A 19,406-nucleotide genomic window follows, 5' to 3' on the forward strand; every position below is an offset into this window, starting at 1 on the left:
CAGTCTCAAAATACGTCCAGCAATCCCCACTCCTTGGTATTGACTCAAAGGAGTTGGAAACCTATGTCCACACAAAACCATATACAGATATTAATTAGTAGTTTTATTCATAATTTCAAAACTTGGAAGCAACCAGGATATCCTTCAGTAGGTGAATGAATAAACAAATCGTGGCACATCCAGGCAATGGAGCATGATTCACTACTGAAAGAAAAAATAAAGGAGCCATCCAGACGTGAAGAGACATGGAGGGATCTTAAATGTGTGTCACTAAGCTAAGGAAGCCAAACTGACATTCTGGAAAAGGCAAAACTATAGAGACAGTGAAAAGATCCGTGGTTGCCCGGAGCTCGGGGGGAGGGAGGAATGAGTCAGTGGAGGATTTCTAAGGCAGTGCAGTTATTCTGTATGACACTATAATGGCGGATATGTGTCCGTATACATTCGTCAGAACCCATAAAATGTACACCACCCAGAGTGAACCCTAATGTAAACTATGGACTTTGGGTGACAATGACGTGTCACTGTAGGTTCATTGACTGTGACAGGTGTCCCATCTGGTGCAGGATGTTGATAGCGGGGGAAGCTGTGTGTGAGTAGGGGCAAGGTGTATTTGGGAGCTCTCTACTTTCCACTCAGTTCCCCTGTGAACTTAAAACTGTTCTAAAAAATACGGTTTGTTTGTGTTTTAAATTCATGAATTTAGCACATTGGATTTTCACAAGCATTTAACATTGATTGCAAACTTAAAGAAGTGCCTCCAAACACTTAATTAAATTCACTAATTTAATACAGCAGATCTTCTTAAAAACTCCAAATGTATTAAATACACAAAACATCATGATTCCAAAGCTTTTTAATACCTTTACATCAAAACCTGTTATAAAAGTGCTAATACTGTGGGTTTCACTTTGTTTCTTATCCTAAATTCCATACCTTCCTAGGGTGCCAATTTTGACACCTTCTTAGAATTTTAGTGATTTTACCAAATACTATTTTTACCCTCCTAGGGATTTTTAAGAATCTTACCAGACCAGAAGAAGAAAAGGAACCACCTCAAACTGCTGGCGTTACAAAGTCTGAGGGAGGAGGTTGAAGAATTGATTCTGGGCCAGGATGTGAGGCTCCGCTGCAAAGTCCGAGGGAAAGAAAGGAAATACGGGGAGTTTCCTTTTTATAATTAAATTTTGTTATTTCAATAAGACTTTTAAAGTCCATACCTTTTGGAAAGGTTTTTGGTCTTACAGCATTGAATTTTCTCCCTGAAATGAGATGAATTCATGTCTCGCCTGGCCAGCATTGCATAACCCATTGTCCTGTCATTGTGATGTATTGACCTGGTCTCTCAGCATTATTAAAAATGTGCAGCTCTCGCTGGTGTTGTATTGTAACTTAGCGGAGCCGTCTCCTTTTCATCCCGCGAGAGGGGGCTCCGAGTCTGTGTTCACTGCTTCTCTCTAGGACCACTGGGAACACAGGGGGACCCTTTGCTCATTTGTCCTGTGTGACCCCAGGACTGAGAAGCCCTGTCCTGGAACAGTGCCTGCTTATTCCCAAATGGGCTGATTCAGAATTCTCTGTATTGATTCTTTCTTATTTTCACAGGTAGAAACAAGCACATATCTATCCTTTATAAATGTATATATAATTTTTTTCCTTTTTTATAAATTGAGGTACAGGGAATAAAATGTGCAAATCTTAGCATACAGCTTGATGAATCTTGACATGTGTATCATGTAACCATCACCCAACTCAGGATATCAGACATTCTCACTAATTAAATTTTCTCCCTTCACCTAGTCCACCACCACCACCCTACCCCATCCCACCTCCCGTGGCAACACCAGTCTGTTCTCCAAACAGTTATATGCTTAATAGAGGATGCAGAAGGCTTGTTGACAAGAATTGCCTCACATACTAAAGTCAGTACAAGTTCATGTATCCTACTGTAGTCACACTTCTTTTGGTCTTTAACCACTTCTCTGTATCCCTTGAAGTTTTCTAAGTATTATAATGAATGCACATTCTTTCTCTGGCTCAATCTGTTCTAATTAATGCCCAAATGGTCAAGGCTTGGCCCAAGAACCCCCTGGTTTGGCTCCTGTGTCCTTGCAGCGCTGTCCTTGACATTCCTGAAAGCATTCTTGCTTTCTGGCAGCAACATGCTCCAGGACCCGTGCTGATTTTTTTCCTGCCTCAAGACATGGAATCAGCTGTCTTCCATGGACTCCTCACCCATCAGTGGAGAATGTGATATTAGAAACCACTGTCTGGGAGTTGGCTGGGGAGATGAGAGGCGGGGGCAGGAGTGTCGGGGTAACAGACAGAAGAATGTTTACTTTTAAGATAAGGTGTTCATCCTACTCTTTCCAACTTAACACCATGTTCTTACAGCTTCCACCTACTTTTCTCACAGTATGAGCCTTCAGTGACCCCTAAGTGTCTTTCTGCACTTGTTTATGACATACAAAACCTAAGCTTGGTTATGACTTATTATACAAAAGTCATAAATTCAGCTCCCACCTGTCCTCCCCACCCCTTGCTGTAGGGGGAAGGGGGCTGGAGGGAGGTTCATCTCCCTGAGCCACCACCCCACCCTTAGAAGGATGCTGCCCTGCCGTGACTGGTTTTCAACGCTTTCCTCCAGTGTACATTCCAAGGGAGTCGGGATACAGCACATGACCAACTTTGTATTTTGGATGGATTCCCAAGGATGGTTTTGAGAATAGGCAGGATAAGGTCGGAAGGTGACTGAAGAGTCGGTCGCGACAGGTCAGAACAAGAGCCTTGAACCAAGGAAGTAGCAGTGGAAGTAGGGAGGAGGTGTCTGGGTAGAAGAGACAAGGGGACACAGTTCTAGCCTCTGAGAAGCCGGTGGTACCGGCCACTGAGCGAGGGAGAGCGCAGAGTGGAAACAGACCTGTGAGGGAGAGTCTGGCTTTGACCATTCAGATGGGAACATCCCACAGTCCTCTGGACATATGGGTGAGAATTTCTAACGTGGTCCACAGGCAGAGAAAGCCTCCCAAGCTGCAGGCAGGTGGCTGGGGGTGTCTATTGCCAAGGGGCGTGTCCCAGGGGCCATCCACAGCTTGGGCTGTTTGCTTACAGTGCTGGGAAGACTTGGAGACTCTTCTGTTTTTCTAATTCTTGTTTTGTCTGAGTCCTTGCCAGGAATCCCTGATGTTTTTACTTAACACCAGAGTTCCAACCAAAATTAGCAAACAGCCCAAGAGGCTGAGACCCAGAGAAGGCGCTCACCACCACTCCCCATTGCCAACCCCTACAGAACAAGGTAAGGGTGGTAGAGACCTGGAGTCAAAGTGACAAGAGACTTTTGGAGCAAGCCTGGCCATTCCAGGAGATGGCCCCAGCCTCCCTAGGTGCTCCTGGCAGGTTCTGGAGGAATCAGAGAGGTGAGCAATAGAGGGAGGTTTGCACAGAAAGGACCCTCTCCCATCTCCCCTCCTGGTGGTGCGATGCTGGGCTGAGCAGGCGGACAGGCCTGAGCATCACCTGCCCCCAGGACTCAGCCTTGGCCAAGGCAGTGGCTGCACCCATGCCCCTCAGAAAAGACGCTGCTGCCTCTTCCCTGGGACCATCCGCAGGACTGTGCTCGTTGTCTGGATCGACACAGACACTAGGCAGCCTGTTTTCACTCAGGGTCTGGACATGGCAACTTGGATCTTGGCTGTTTACCTAATCCTGTGTTGGATTATTTTTTTCCCCTTTCCTGATTACAAGAAGGTGCCAAGTGTAATCAACCCAGTCACCCTCATCACTGTTCTCTACTTCCAGCCAGAGAAAGTCAGACCTGAAGAAGGCTCACTCCCCAGGCTAGTGAGTCCAGGGGCCCTATTTCCAACCTGATGTCTCACCTTCCCCAACGTGGACCCTGCCTGGTGAGTTCTGTCTCTCACAGGTCCCCCTCTCACCCCACGCTCCCTGTCATTCCAGTCTCCCAGTCTGAGCTTCTGCCATCTCCCCTGCCTGTGTTGCCCTTCCCATTTCTTTATACCAACTGGGTTCTCACCCCACCTTTGAAGCCAGCCTCAGCCTCCATTGCTTCCGGCAGCAGTGGGCAACTCTCGTCAACCTTCAAGACCAAAGTAGAGTATGACCCAGGCGCTGCTCCCAGCAGCTTCTTGGACTGATGGAGGCCCAACATATACATTAAAAGTAACAATGACCATAGGGAGGGGTAAGAACTCCCTCCTGGATGTTGAGAGAAAAACCCTGTAGACTCTTTGCCTTCTTCATTTCTCCCAGGAGCATTTGCCGGTCACCTTACCACCATCCCTCCAGGCCAGCCCCTCCTCCCAGGTTGGGAAACAGGCTAGACTTGGCCCCAAAGTTCCAGCTGCTTCCCTGAGATGCTTAGGAAAAGACAGATTCCGCTGTGTTAAGAATTCCTTAACTCCCTAGGATTTGGGAGCAATGCCAATCGGACATGCATGGATTAGACCCTGTGCCTACCCCCAGTTACCCTGGGAGGCAGGCATCCTCCCTGAACCACAGATCCTTACCTGGCAAATGCCCACCTCTGATGTGAGAAGATGCAGCGAGCTCACGTGCCTGAAGCAGATCCTGCTGGGCACGTGGTACTGTGCACTAGGTCCAAGCTGGCAAAACTGTGCTCAGAACACTTCATCCCTACCCTAACCCTCACTTAATATTCACCCCATCCATCAGCTCTAAATAAATAGTGCTCTGAGGTAAGGTCTTTTCTTCGTGGTTGAGTTCTACAAGTGTGCAAGGAAGAGGGCTGAGGTTTTTGGAGCCAGAGACGGTGCAAAACTTGCTAATGATGCCCATGAGCTCAGCTGGTACAGACAAAACTATACTTTTTCCACTTTCTCTTCCTCCCATGCCTCCCACTTCCTCTAACCTACTGCCACACGCAAGTCCTGGCCACTCTGCCCCTCCAAAAGAAATGTATGTTCATCACATGGTTATTTATAAAAAGAATCTCAAACTCCAACTACTGGGGAACAATTTAGCTATAGCACAAAAAAATATGGTAGATGACTTTGTGATTAGAACTAAGTAAATAAAAGTAACTTTGTGATTAGAACTAAGTTAAAAAAATGTATATTTTTCTGACTAAAGATTAGGAAGTGGCACAGATGAAAACAGTTGTGTAAGAGGAGTAGATAGGACTGTGCAGTGAACTGTTTTCCCTTTAAATTCCCATAATATCATTCTAAGGTTATGTAAATAATAAAAATGTCATATAAAATTAAAGTGCCAGTCCACTATCCCATTCAAAGTAGGTTCATGTCAAGCTGACGATGGCTTGTGTGTACCTCCCTCGACGTATGTGTTAGGATCTGAAGGAAGTTTCTTGGGAAGGAGTCTCATTGAATTGAAGAGGAGCCTCTAAGAGGTAAGGTCTGAGCCAGGGCAGAGTAGGGCAAGGATTCCTCACAGGGCTAGAGAAGTCTGGTGCCACTGAGACCACCACACTTTTCTGGGCTCTTCCCTTGGGCTGGGTGGTACCCAGGGTGAGGAGGAAAATGAGAGATGGTACCATGGAGACAGACACGCCAGGCCCAGTGGGGCTATGGTGTGGGTTGCGAGAGCAGGAAGCAAGTCATTGAGCTGACTGAAGTGAACTGGGTGAGGCCCATGCTGGGAGGCAGGGTGCCCCAGGAAAGAAAGCACGGACTTTGCAACCTGAGTAGAGGTCTCAGCTCCATCACATACTGTCCAGGTGATCTGCAGCAAGTTGTTAATCACCCCCAGCCTTAGTTTTCTCATCTGTGAATGGGCATTCGTGATGCCTACCTGAGGTTAATTCTCTGAGTATTAAGAGAGGCCAAGGACATGAAAGGCCATGCTCAGAGTAGGCGCTTAATATACACTGGTTTCCAGCACTTGGTGTAGCTGGAGGTGAACTCAGGGCAGTCTGGCTCTAAACCCATGATGCTCCTACTGAACCACATGAAGGGAGGGAAAGAAAGGGTTCTGGAGATCAGGGAAGGAAGCACAGAAACCTAGTCAGTTTCCAGGAAAGTGCAGGGTTTGTGTGACCTGAAAAAATCCCTCTGGGTATGGCTTTTTCCTCTACATTTTCACCCTGCACTAGTTTCCATCTTATCATCACCATTTCTATCAGTCTCAGTATCACAAAATTCTAAATGTGTTCCATGCGGTTAGGTGATGTCTATCTGTAGGGAGAATGGAAGCTCCATGGCCAGGATCCTCACCTGACCCTGATGTACTTGCCCACTGTACATATATATGCAATGCTTGCAGGCGCATACTTGCAAACGTGTTAGCAGTTCTTGGTATTATTGACTGTGTTGCTACATAAAGACCTCTTCCCAGGGGGTGCAGAGGCAGAGACAGAGACAGATTACAGCTTTTCCAGATGCATAAGTGATTCTAGCACTCGACCTGCTGACATGAGAATAAAGCTTGGTATAAGACCTTTTACCCCCAAAATTCTTTTGTCATTGTTTGGTCTCACCGAATCCAGAGTGAACTTGCCTGGAGCTGAGACCCTCCAGTGGGACACTCTCCAAAGGACTTTGCCCTTTGCGTTTGAATAAAGGTCACGGGATGAGGTGATTGCCCCATGCTAACTCTTTGATCAAAGTCATGGGTGACCTTCCCACCTGTCTTGACCAATGCTGACCTACACTACCTTGTGAAACACATGACTAGAGGGATGCTCCATGTATGCCATCTGCTCTGTGTGACAGGAAGAGTGTTGAATTAGGGTTCAAGACCCTGGAGCTGGATTCATATGGGCCCTCTGTGTGTTACATGTTCTCAGGCAAGTACTTTGACCTCTCTAAGCTGCAATTCCTTGGGGGCAAAATGAGGGCTTTTTGGGCTTAATCAAAGGTTCTCACCTCCAACACCCATCAGGATCACCCGGAGACCTATCAAAACCAAACAAAGGATGACCAGGTGCCCAGAGTCAGTGGTTTGGGGTGAGGCTGGGGCATGGGGATTTCTTTAAAGTTCCCTACTTTCCTGCAGCTCGGAGTCACCTGGGACATTTTAAAGACTACTGATGCTTTGTCCCACACCCAGCGAGTCTGAAATAGTTGCCACTGGGTGGAGTCTGGGCACTGGCCATTTTCAAAGCTCTTCAGGTGATCCTAATATGCAGCAAAAGCTAGCCTCACCTGGAGGCATCTCCACAGAGGGCTTGCATTGCGAGGTGCTGCCTCCTCAGCACTGTCAGGCTTTAGTTCCTGCTCAGCAAGAGATACCTCTCAGCAGAGAGGCAGGACCAGAGGCATGGTGGAATCAGTAGCCATAGCCAGTGTAGCTTGGGAAGCTGAGGCCCTATGAAGAACACATGGACCTGGCTACAGAGAGGCACGTTGGCTGCATTATGCCTTCCCCCCAGCATGGTGAGTGTGCTGACTGGACACGCCACATGCGTCATGTGTCCACAGGCATCAACCCTCCTGCAGAAACCCAGGAGAGAGAAGGGCAGGAGCATTAAACACAGCTAGAGACTTGGGTTCGAGCCTTGGTTTGAATACTGGGGGTCCCAGGCGAGTCCTTCACCCTCTCCCCTTATTCATCCATGTTTTCATGCAGGTTTTCCATGTTTATCAAGCACTCTGCTGGTCCCTGAGGAAAAAGATAGATTGGTATAGGTGGTTGCCAGGTGGAAAGGGCATGGGAAGGGAATGTTCTGGAGAGAAGCCACCCAGGCAGAGGCCCAGAGCTGTGAGTGGTGCAGGGGGACAGGCAGAGACGCAGGCATGCCTCATGCACCACACTGAGGAGCTTGGGCCTTACACTGGTCAGCCCCACTTCCACTGCCTGTGAGCCTCAGTTAAGCCACAGAGCATTACAGTCACAGGACGAACAATGCTGCTCTCTCGCCCTCCACCTGCTCTCATGGGACCCCTGCTTCAAGGTACCATAACTCCAGGAGCCCAGGGTGGGTGCCTCTGTGCATGCCAAGACAGTCCCGCCACACCGCTGCCTCATAGAAGCAGCCCCATACAGGTGTCCACTGCCGAGGGTTCCCCAGAGCCCGAGAGGGGAGCCTGGGCCCTTTCAGATGGCTCTGAAGGGTCTCCATGTAGTACCTCATCATGTGGGGCATGGCACTGAGCGGCCTTGTCCTCCAGGTCTGACGGAGCATGCAGGGACATCACTCCATCCCTTGTGTCTATTGGCCTTCCTGCTGGGGTTCCCCAGAGGCACCCAAAGCTACTCCTCTCCTTGGAGAGCCACCCCAAGCCCTGTCTTCCACCCTTTTGTCCCACAGCATGAGATCACCCCAGAAGCTCCACAGTCGCTCATAGACATGGGCACCATCAGACCTCAGCGTCTGGAATCCTGGGCCTACATGTGCTGCCGGCAGTAGGAGCACCCAAGATGAAGGTAAGCCAGAGAGCTACAGCATCTGCTTTCTTTTGTAGAAAAAGAAATATGGAAAGTGAAAATTCCTCTGTCATTCTTGGACAGGATCAAACTCTTTGAGCATCAAGACTTGAGTATTAAGTGAGACAAGGTGTCAACTCCACAAAAGCCACCGTCAGCTATTAGCGCCTCACACCTTAAAAGTGTGTTTATCCCAAGACACAATTAGCCTGTGAGGCAAGAACAGTTTTTGTCCCCATTTCACAAATGAGTAAGCCAAGGTTCAAAGAGGTTAGGTGGTTTGCCCATGTTTGCACAGCTAGAACAAAGAATCAGAATCCATGTTTTGGAGCTCCAAAAAACTGGCTACACCAAGTGCTGACAGCATTTTTAAAGCTATGAAGTGCTAAACAAGTATCAGGCATTAATGAGTATTATCACTTCCACCATGTGGATCTTGGCTGGAAGCCCCAGCATCGTCTGCCCTTCAGCCCTGGGGTACCGCACATGTCCCCTTTGCCCTTACCTGTCCCTAACTGGTCCTGCATGAAAAGCCATGAGGAGTTGGATGGAGCTGTCTTGAGATTCTCATAGCCAAGGCTCCAGGCCCCCAACAAATGTGGTTTCCCATCTGGTTGCACATAAGCCTTTGTACTGTCTGGCTGTCCTGACTCCAAGTGTGTAAAGAGACATGAGGTCCCTCCGGCTTCCTCCACTGTTCCAAACGCAATGCTCAGGGAGTGGGAGGCCCATGGAACAAATGCGGGCAGCCTGTGTGACACAGTGTGAGACTTGGAGGTGACAGGCCCTCAGTGATGTCCCTGTGGGCATCCCAGTGGTTCACAGCCGTTCGGGCTTCTCAGGGCATAGCATTAGTGGTCCCCCAAGATTTCCTTTTGCGGGAATGTGAATTCCTGTTTCTGAAGTATTTGGAGAGATGGGGTAATGCAGAAGACGGAGAGGAACATGGGGGAAGGTGCTGAGATTCTTGGAAGTTAAATACTCCCTAGGCAACATTTCAGTGTATAAAAGGCTAAGAAACATATGGACTGAATTTTCCCAAAGAATAGACATGGATTTAAAAATTAAAAGGCAAAGGTTGGGGTAGATTTTTTTTTTTAGATGATTGGGTACTTTTCCCATATGCATATTTTGGGGAATTTTACTGTCAGCTAGACCACTGAAAACATCCTGAGATGTTAAGCAGATGTGGAATCATCCAGGTGACCTGTCACCCAGCTGGGCAGGTTAGCCGTTGTTTGCTACTCTCCTGTGTCTAAATGCACATTCCTGTTTTGCTCCACACCCAGAGACTGCGTATAGAGGGGGAGGAGGTGATGAGTGCACGTGTTCCCATTGCCAGTTGGCACACTTTGCCTGGGGCCTGTGGGTCTGCTTGCCTGGGATCATCCGCTGTGAGCTCCAGAATGTTGACTGAAGTCCAGGGGAGACCAGAGGGTCAGGCCTTATCCTAGCCGTGCTACAGTTTCCTTGTCTGACAAGTGCAAATAATAATAGCATTTATCTCATATTTAATTATGGAGAATTAAGTGGGTAAGTACATGTAAAATGCTTACATCCATGCCTTATAAACTTTTAAGCGCTTGGCAGTCAAAAAAATAATAACTAATTACTAATGTATAAGATATGTATATGATACCTAGAGTGGGGTTCTTTCATCCGGACTTTAAGAAGGTGACGGAAGGATTCATTGACAGTTCATGAATTTATTCAACAAATATTGAGTAATTGATTTGATAATTCATTATTTGTTCAATTACTGTATCAGGTCAAGATCAGTTAGGCTGCTCCACGGTAACACACATCCCCAGTGTCTCCGGGACTCAAAGCCATAAGGTGTCTTTCATGCCAGTGCAGCTGTCCACAGCAGGCTGCGGGAGCTCTGCCCCCCTGGTGCTGAGCAGGGGTCAAAGGCAAAGTAAGCCATCACCTGCCTGTGAGGCATCGCCCATCACGACAGGATGAAAGGGGAACTGTGGCAGGTCACACACTGGCTCTTCAAGGACCTTCTGGCAGTAGCGTATGTCATTATTACTCCCATTTCTGGAGCCAAAACAAACCATATGGCCATTCCAGGAGTGGGGGCATGTAGGTGTGTGCCAGAGCGACAGAGCCAGAAGGGGCAGCAGAGGCTGCAGGGAATCCTGTAGGCTGACAACTGCTCTAGGTGCTTGGGCAGAGCAGTAAACGAGAAACCAAAACCCCTGTCCTCTGAGAGCTCCCGTCTAGTGATGGGAGAAAGACAGTAAACATAAAAGCTTAAATTGGCTGGTCAGGGTAGCCTCATCGAGAAGGTGAGATTTGAGCAAAGACCTGAAGGGGTGAGGGAGTGAGCCACACAGATGCCTTCAGGAAGAGGGTTCAAGATGAAGAGAGCTGCCTGTGCAAAGCCCAAGGCCCTGCATGTTTCTTTAAGAGCAAGGTCTCAGGCCAGGTGGAGAAGCGAGGGGAGGACGATGGAGCGGAGGCTGGGTGCAGGGAGCACCAGCCCCAGCAGGACTTCCGAGGGCAGGGCTCTGGCTTCAGCCCTGATGGGCTGAGGAGTCACCGGGGAGTTCTGACCTAGGATTTGACAGGGTAACTGGCTGCAGTGCAGAAAGCAGGCTGCGGGGAAGCAGGGAGACCCACCAGTCAGGAGAGAGATGGCCCCTCAGCGCCCTCTGTGCTGTGAACACACATGACCCGCTGTTTCTGGGCAAGCTTGCTTGTTACCCCAGGAAATGGCTGACACTTGGTCAGCCCTGCTGGTCTCTCCAGACCTGGCCCTCTGTAGCCACACTCCGATGAATGGGCTGCAGCTTTTCTTCTGTGCTGGACATGTGACAGGTGGGAGTACAGTGCGGGAGGCATTGTTAGTTTAAAGCATTTTGAAAAGAAGTATCTTTCCTTGCTCTTATTTCCCACATGAATTTAAATTAGGCGCACACACACACACACACACACACACACACAGAGCCCAGTTCTCCGCTCCCTCCCTGCAACCCTACCCACTACCTTCAGTAGCAAAGGACAAAACATACTACGTAGTCACATAATGGCCGTGTTATGACTATATCTCATTTAGGATGAGAAATGAGGATCCCTAAGCAGACAGGAGGCCTGTGTGCACTGGCCACAGTGAATATGCTCACTGAGTCTTCCTGAGGGATGTGTGGGTGGGGGGAGGGCTGTGTGCCCCATTTCCGCCTGGTGTCTACTGCTGGCTCTGCCGCTGGTAATGACTGGCCTCCACAGAGCACTTTCAAATGTGTGAGCTCACTAGAGAGTCACAATAGCCCTGTGAAAGTGGCTATGCCATTATCTTCATGCCCATTTTACAGATGGGACCCAGCCCAGAGAGGCTGAGTGACATGAGACCTACACGTGAGAGGTAGGCTTTGAGCCCAATGCCTATCCCTACGGCTGTCTCACTGTATTGCATGGCCACTAGGAGCACCTACACAACCACATGTACTGCTCCTCCCACTGAGCTCTCCCCAAATCAGGCCCTATGACCTGCTTTGACCATGGCAGAAATAACTGAGTTCTGAGGCTGAGCCGTAAAAGATCTGCAGCTTCTTGTAAGCCCTCTCCCTTTGGGACCCTCTCTTGACAACCTGCTACCATGTCAGAAATCCAGCTATCCTGTGACCACATTCTATGAGGAAGTCCAAGCCCCACAGAGGGAGAGAGGCTTGCATGGTAAAGCATGGGGGGGGCACACATGAATGAAGCATTCTTGGCCTTCTGGGCCAGCTAAGCCACCAGCCAAATACAGCTGAGTCAATGGCCTCAGCCAGCACATGTGGAGATGAAGAGCCACCCAGCTGAGCCCTACCTGAATTCCTGACCCACAGAATCACGGGCAATAAAATGATTATTGTTTTAAGACACTAAATGTTGGAGCAATTTGGGGTGCAGCAATAGGTAAACACTTTTCAACAATTTCGTTGAACCAGCTGCAAACCCACCCATATTAGTCTGCTCTGGTTGCCAAGACTGGGTGGCTAAAAAATGAGATTTTTTTTCTCGCAGCTCTGGAGACAGGAAGTCCAAGATGAGCAGGGTGGGTCTGGTGAGAACCCTCTTCCTGGCTTGCTGCCTTCATGACAGAAAGAGAGCTCTGATGGCTTTTCCTTTTCTTGGAAGGGCCCTAATTGCATCATGAGGGCCCCATCCTCATGATTTCACCTAAACTAAATTATGTCCTAAAGGCTCCACCTCTGAACACCATCACCCTGGGGACTTAGAGCTTCAACGTGTGAATTTTGGAGAGACACATTCAGTCCATAGCACCATCCAACCAGGTTATCACGTGGCTGACAGTCCTCTATCTTGAACTTGACCTTGACCTTGAAGATGTAATCAGAGTCTCCATTAAGGTCCATGTTCCAATCCATGTGCTCCTCCACTCTGGTGACCTCAGAATAATTTCTTATTATCAAGAGAAATAAGACCATTTCCTCTGCTAAAGGCTTACAAATTGTGTCTGTAATAGTTTTCTCAGAAGATTTTGCCAAGGTTCAGGTCTTTTAGTTTTGGAATCCACCTCTTTTTCCATTAAAAAAAAATTGTTTCAAAATTCTGCGAGTGTCCTGACACTCTCCTGCCTTCCCTGCAACTCCTCAAAGAGGACCAAGCAGAGTTTGGAAATATTCTTTCCAGATACCCTCCATGCTCTGGGATGTAAATGAACTAGTTTACAGATGCTAGGCACATCCTTCGCGTGAGACAGGATAATTTCTCCAAGTGTTAATGTGGGTTTTTTTCCTTTCTAAATGTCATGGTCCTAAGATTGGTGAAAGTAGCTGGTCCTTACGTGTTCCCTCCTGTGGAGGAGTTTTGTCCAATGAGGCCAAAAATAGGACTCACTTGACTGTCTATTCCTGGCATTGGGTGAAGAGGTCATGGTAAATATTTTTAATGGCAACTGGAAGATAAGGGACAGAATTCCCTGACCAAAAACATAGTCTCAATCAGAGAGAAGGAGCAGGACTGGGCAGTGGTGAGGAAGTGGTGAGACCTGGGTCACTGGCTGCATGGTGCCCCTTGAATGTGTCCCTTCAAAATTCACATGGGCACAGGTGTCGGTGCCCCACTGAGCAATGACTTCCACACCCACATACATTGAAACAGAGAAAACCTTCAAGGGACCACTCTGAGTTCAGACAAGGAGGATGCCAAACACGACTTTAATGTCCTGGAACTGTGTGGCCTTGGGCAATTTCCTGAACCTCTCTGGGCCTCAGTTTCTTAATCTATAAAATGGGGTGTTAGTATTACTTATCTCAGGATTGTAATGAAAATTAAATGAGTCTGTACATGTACATACTTAAGACAATGCCTAGTACATAATATTGTGATGGTTGACATGATGATGGTGACTGACTGTTCAAAGCTGCAGCCCCTGAATTTTGAGAAAAGGAGGAGCCTTGGTAATAATTTAAGTTGGATTTCCTGCCAAGCTGGCATGCTAGGAATTTGGAGTCAGGTTGAAGTCAGTTGGAAGAAATCTCAAAAATGTGACCTTTCTTGCTCACTTGAATTTGTGAACTAAGATCCTCACCCGCTGCACTGTCTTGCTCCTGGGTCAGGTGGCAATTTCCTCTGAATGTGGTTTGCTTTGTCCTTTAAGGAGCAGATAGCACCCAAGTGGGCTCTAACATCCACTAACATTTTACCACCTTCCCCAAGCAATGGGTCTACCCCTTTCTTATTCATCTTTCTGATTAATCTTCTTCCAAACAAAACTAAAAAAAAAAAATGTGGCAGACAGAACAGTCCCCCCTCAAGATGTTCACTTCTTAATCCCCAGAATCCGTGAATGTGTTCTATTCCATGGCAGAGAGGATATAGATGGAATTAAGAAGCATAATGTTGCAGACAGAATTATGGCTGCTGATCACCTGCCCTTTAAAAGGGGAGATTATCCTAATTATACTGGTGGGCCCAATGTAATCACAAGGATCCTTAAAAATTGAAGAGGGAGGTCGAAGGGGGAGAACTGAGAGACGGCAGCATGAGAAAAACAAGGCCCAACGTTCACTGGCTTTGAAGACGAGGAAGGCATCGCCAGCAAGGAATGTAGACAACCTCTAGAAGGAGACATGGCAAGGAGACAGACAGATCCTCCCCAAAACCTTCCAGAATGAACGCAGACCTGCGACACCTTGATTTCAGCCCATTGCGACCAGACTTCTGACCCCCAAAATTGTAAGAGAATAAATTTGCGTTGTTGTAAACTAAATTGCTGGCAATGTATTACAGCAGCAATAGGAAATACACAAACAGCAGCAACAATAAACAAAAAATCCAGCTTCGTTTTTGCAAAGTTCAGCTTCGGCCTTCCTGACATTCCTCAGCAAGTTCTCGCCCTTCTGAATTTGTCTTGTTTCTCTGCCCCTCGTCCCAGGATTGACGCATGTTCTTTTACAGTTAGAGCTTCTTTTAAAGAACACACATTCAGTTTGTTTAGACATGACCGTCTTCGCTGTGGCTGCTGCTGGTTATATTCTCAGAACTAGAACTTTTTTTTCTAGAGTTTCCTGTGTCTCTTGCGTCATTCTTTTCCATGTCACCCCTGCCTTTCCTCTGGACTGTCTGAAATCCTTTCTTATGGCCAGTACACATGACTGGCCAGTTAAGACCCTGTGCGAGGTGCCGGGGACACCAAGACACAAAGTCACTCACTCACAAGTAGGTCATAATCTACTGGGCAGGACTAAAGGAAATTGCTGTTTTAATCGGGTATCAATAATAATTCCATACAGTTCAACGTAAGGAGAGAGAAGACATGTAAATAACTCCGAGTGTAAGAAATACAGGAAGCAGAAATGAGAGGAGTCATGTGGGAAGCGGGCAAGTAAATAAGAAAATAGTGAGGAAGCGAGGTGCTGTGAAGGAAAAAAAGCTGAGCCTGTCACGGAGGCATCCGGGAGCCGCTGTAGGCTGGCTGGTCCGGGAGGGTGCCCGACATGTGCCCCAAGCAGGCGCCACGCCTGCACCTGCGAGGAACCGGGGGAGCAGCGGGAGGCTTCGGGCAGGAAGGCTGGGCGCCTGCTCTGCGGCTTGCCCACTCCGGAGGGAGCGTGGGGAAGGGCGGGGAGGGCCGGTCCCAAAGACCCATCAGGGCCGTGTTGGCGGCAGGCCGCACGGGAGACGGCGGCGGCCCAGAGGGAGGCCGTGACCGTGGGCTGGGGAAGAGTGGAGGCCTTTTGGATGGGGAACAGGCAGGACGTTTTGGTGACAGAGTAGGTGGGGGGAGGGGCAGCAAAGGCGAGGGAAAGGACTCCTGGCTCCCTCATCTCAGGAGTGGCACAACCATCCACTCCCCTACCACAGAGCCAGGAGGAGAGGCACATTGGACAGCCAGAGACGTGAGTGGAGGAGAACAGAGGACGTCACAGCCCCAGTTCTGGAACTGCTGAGTGCGGCAACTAGCCCACAGGAAGGGTCCCCAGTGATCCCCACCCACCTCCCAGTATTCATAATCTTGTGGGGCGCCCTCCCCTTGAACCCAGGATGGGCCTGTAGCTCTCTAACCAATAGGGTACAGCGGAAGGGATGCAGTGCCTGGTCCCCTCTCGAGCCATCTGCAGGCCTGGCAGCTCTCGCATTTGCCCCTTGAGAGTTCTGAACTGCCCTGTAAGAAGTCTGGCTCCCCTCCTGGAGTGGCCATCTGGAGAGGCCCCTTGGGAAAGACAAGGTTCTGTGACTAGAAGGGGAAAGAGGCCCAGTTGTGCCAGTGTCCCAGTGGAGCCACCTTTGGGATGTTCCTTCCAGAGAGCCAGCCATGAGAGGGACCCTCTTGGGTGTTCTGGCCCAGCCAAGCCCCAGTGGCTGCAGCCCCTGCTGACCTCACACAGACCGAAGGTGCTCTCAGGCAGACCCAGTGAACCCACTGAATCACTAGAGATGATGAAATGGTTGGGGGGTATTTTTTTGTATCCAGACTTTTTAAATTGTGGTAAAATATACATAACATAAAATTAACCATATTAACTATTTTTAAAGATGCAGTTCAGAGGCCTTAAGTGCATTCACATTGCTGTGCTTCCATCCCACCATCCATTCACAGAGCTCCTTCCATCTCCCAAGCTGAACCTCTGTACCCATTGAACACTAGCTCCCCATTCCTTCCCCCAAACCCATAGTAACCACCTCTACTTTCTGTCTCTCTAAATGTCCCTCATGTAAGTCGAATCAGAATCATACAGTGTCCTTCTGCGACTGGTTTATTTCACTTAGCATAACATCTTCAAGGTTTACCCACAGTGTAGCATGTGTCAGAATGTCCTTCCTTTCTAAGGCTGAGTAATATTATTTTGTATATATAGATCATATTTTGTTTATATACTCAGCCATCAGTGGACACTTGGATTGCTTCAACCTTTTAGCTATTGTGAATACTATGAACGCAGGTGTACAAACATCTGTTCAAGGTCCTGCTTTCAAATCTTTTGGTATAAAACCAGAAATGGAATTTCTGGATCATAGATAGGCTAATACTATTTCTAGTTTTTGAGGAACTGCCATACTATTTTCCATAAGGCTGTATACCATTTTATATTCCTACACACAGCACATAAAGGTTCCAATTTCTCACATCTTCACCAACACTTATCCTGTTTTTTAGGGTTTTGTTTATGTATGAATCTGTTTTGCTAATAGGCAGCCCAATGGCTGGCAGATGTATCTCATTGTGGTAAATGGTTCTTGTTTTAAGCCACTGAGCGCCAGGCTGGTCTATTACACAGCGTGGATAACCAAGGCCCTGAGCTTACAGTCCTGCTGCTTCCCTGGCTGTCTGGTTGTCCTGGGCTCTAAGATGGCACAGTTACTCACAAGAGCTGCTGTGTATACTTTCCAGTTTTCTGTGCTTGGTCAGAATTAAATGTACAGTAGCTGCCCCCTGAGGAGACCATTGGAAAAACATGTTGAGAGTTTCCCCAGTACTGTTTTCAGAATGAGACACCCCTCCTCCCTGGGCTTACTGTGACCTCATGTGATTGACTGCACAGAGGAAATACCTGGAAATCCTCCTGGTTTTAAGGCCACGGCTGGCACTCTCACTTACTGTCATACCCAGAGACACATATCCGAGAGCGTGCTCCACTCCACGGCCTGTATGTTGCTTCACATGTTCACATACATATCTATGTAGCTTTTCATTCTCCTGCGCATTCATATGCTCAAGTACAAGGTCAGACCCTGTGGACACAAGTTGCCATGATGTACAGCCAAGATCAGCGAAGGAAATCCATCTAGCTGCCCTGGAGCTCAGCAAGCCTGAAGGCTGGGAGGAAGAGGTACCGGGCCAGGTGCACATGGAAAAGGAGGGTCCTGGACTCTGGGCTCCTTTGGGAAGCTTTCACAAATCTCAATGTTCAGGCGACTGTTCATGCCCATTAAATCAGAGTCTCCGGGTGTGGGACCCAGGCATCAGTAGTGACTGGTGACTCCTAAGGGCAGCCAAGTTTGAGAACCAAAGATCATCCATCATCAAACACAGGCCTGCAGGAGAGAGATTATTTTTAAACTGGTTAAGATTCACATAATGTAAAAATAACCAAACTTAAAGTGTACAATGTAGTCGCATTTGGTACATTCATGATGTGCAACCTTCACCCCTATCTAGCTTTTCATTTTATTTTTATCACCTCAGGAGGAAACCCTATACATGTTCAGCAGCCCTTGGCCACCACAAATTTGCTTTCTGTTTCTGTGGATTTACCTGATCTGGATATTTCCTATAAATGGAACCAAACAATATATGACCTTTTGTTGCTGGCTCTTTCTTTAGCATGGGCTCATCACGCTGGGGCATGTATCAGAACTTCATTCCTTCTTATGGGTGAGTAATATTCCATTGCCTGAACAGAACACATTTTGTTTCTCCATTCACCAGTGGAATGACGTTTGGGTGGTTTCCACCTTTTACCTATTGTGACTAATGCTGCTGTGAACATTCCTGTCCAAGATTTTGTTTGCACATCTGGTTTTGATTCTTTGGGGGTATCTAGCTGGGAGTGGAATTGCTGTCTCATCTGGTAATTCTCTGTTTAACCTTTTGATGAACTGCCCAACTGTCTCCCCTTGCAGCTGCACTGTTTACATTCCCACCAGCCATGTATGAGGTTCCAGTTTCTCCACATCCTCATCACTTGTTATTTTTCATTTTCTTTTTTATTATTACAGCCATTTTAATAGGTGTGGAGTGGCATCTCACTATGGCTTTAATTTTCATTTCCCTAATGACTGATGGTACTGAGTATCTTTTCATGTGCTTGTTGACCATTTGTCTATCTGTTTTGGAGATATGACTATTCAAGACCCAGATGTTTCACACCCCTCAGTCCCCACACCACCACCAGGAAGAAGGACTGTCCATGTTTCTACAGATGAAGAAACTAAGGCTAGAGAGGTTAGGCTGCCCCAAATGCCATCACTGAGGTAGAAAGTAAGGTGTGCCTGACTCTGAAATTTACAAGATACGCGCTCCCAGACATCCAGTGTGCAATGCTCATGCCAGATGAGAAGTGCAGTCATAGAGATATGGGGTGTGGAAGGGAGGTGAGCACAAAATCATGGAATCCCCAAGGAGGGGTGGTTTCCACACGAGTTCACAGTGACAGGGAGAGACAAAGGGTAAAGGGCAGGGACCCACCAGGACACCTTGAAGAGGACCCTGTGGCCAAACCAGTGTCTGCAGCACAGACTCTGTGTGTTCCCTGGAGGCCACTCATATCTCAGGCTCTGGGCTCCCTTGTGTCCCAGGAACTCTCCAAACAGCCATACTCAACTCCAGCTACAGACTCAGACAGAGCCGGCCTCATGCAGGGTCACACCAATGGAAGCCATCAGTCAATGCCCTGCGCAGGCAGCCACCTCAGTTGCAGGGAAGCTAGGGGTGCAAGACGATGTTTTTGTTCAACTGTCAGCTTCATCGGAAATCAATGCCACAAAATGGCTCTGCAGCTCTGTGTGCGTGTGTGTGCCTGTATATATGGACTCCAGGGCCCTTTCAGAAGCCTACCTCTACTTCAAGGACGGGCACAGCGAGCTGG

At 48.1% G+C, this 19,406-nt stretch overlaps 1 protein-coding gene and 1 long non-coding RNA gene across 3 annotated transcripts in view; both read left to right on the top strand.

Annotated features, from left to right (window-relative positions):
* RALGPS2 (Ral GEF with PH domain and SH3 binding motif 2) overlaps positions 1-1,370 on the top strand; it is a 338,606-nt gene extending 337,236 nt beyond the window's left edge. The window contains exon 24 of one of the 2 annotated variants that reach the window (XM_073216813.1): positions 1,011-1,370. In XM_073216813.1, the coding sequence (XP_073072914.1) occupies positions 1,011-1,184 (174 nt within the window). In that variant the 3' untranslated portion in view covers positions 1,185-1,370. The remainder of the gene's footprint in view (positions 1-1,010) is intronic. The other variant, XM_073216812.1, reaches the window with a different exon arrangement.
* Positions 1,371-3,796: 2,426 nt separating this feature from the next.
* On the top strand, positions 3,797-18,111 carry LOC140844462 (uncharacterized). The gene is made up of 3 exons (XR_012122813.1): positions 3,797-3,902; positions 8,246-8,361; positions 18,005-18,111. It is a non-coding gene; the product is annotated as an uncharacterized lncRNA (long non-coding RNA).
* Positions 18,112-19,406: the final 1,295 nt, after the last annotated feature.

This window comes from Manis javanica, chromosome 11, assembly GCF_040802235.1.
Source record: "Manis javanica isolate MJ-LG chromosome 11, MJ_LKY, whole genome shotgun sequence".
Lineage (NCBI taxonomy): Eukaryota > Metazoa > Chordata > Mammalia > Pholidota > Manidae > Manis > Manis javanica.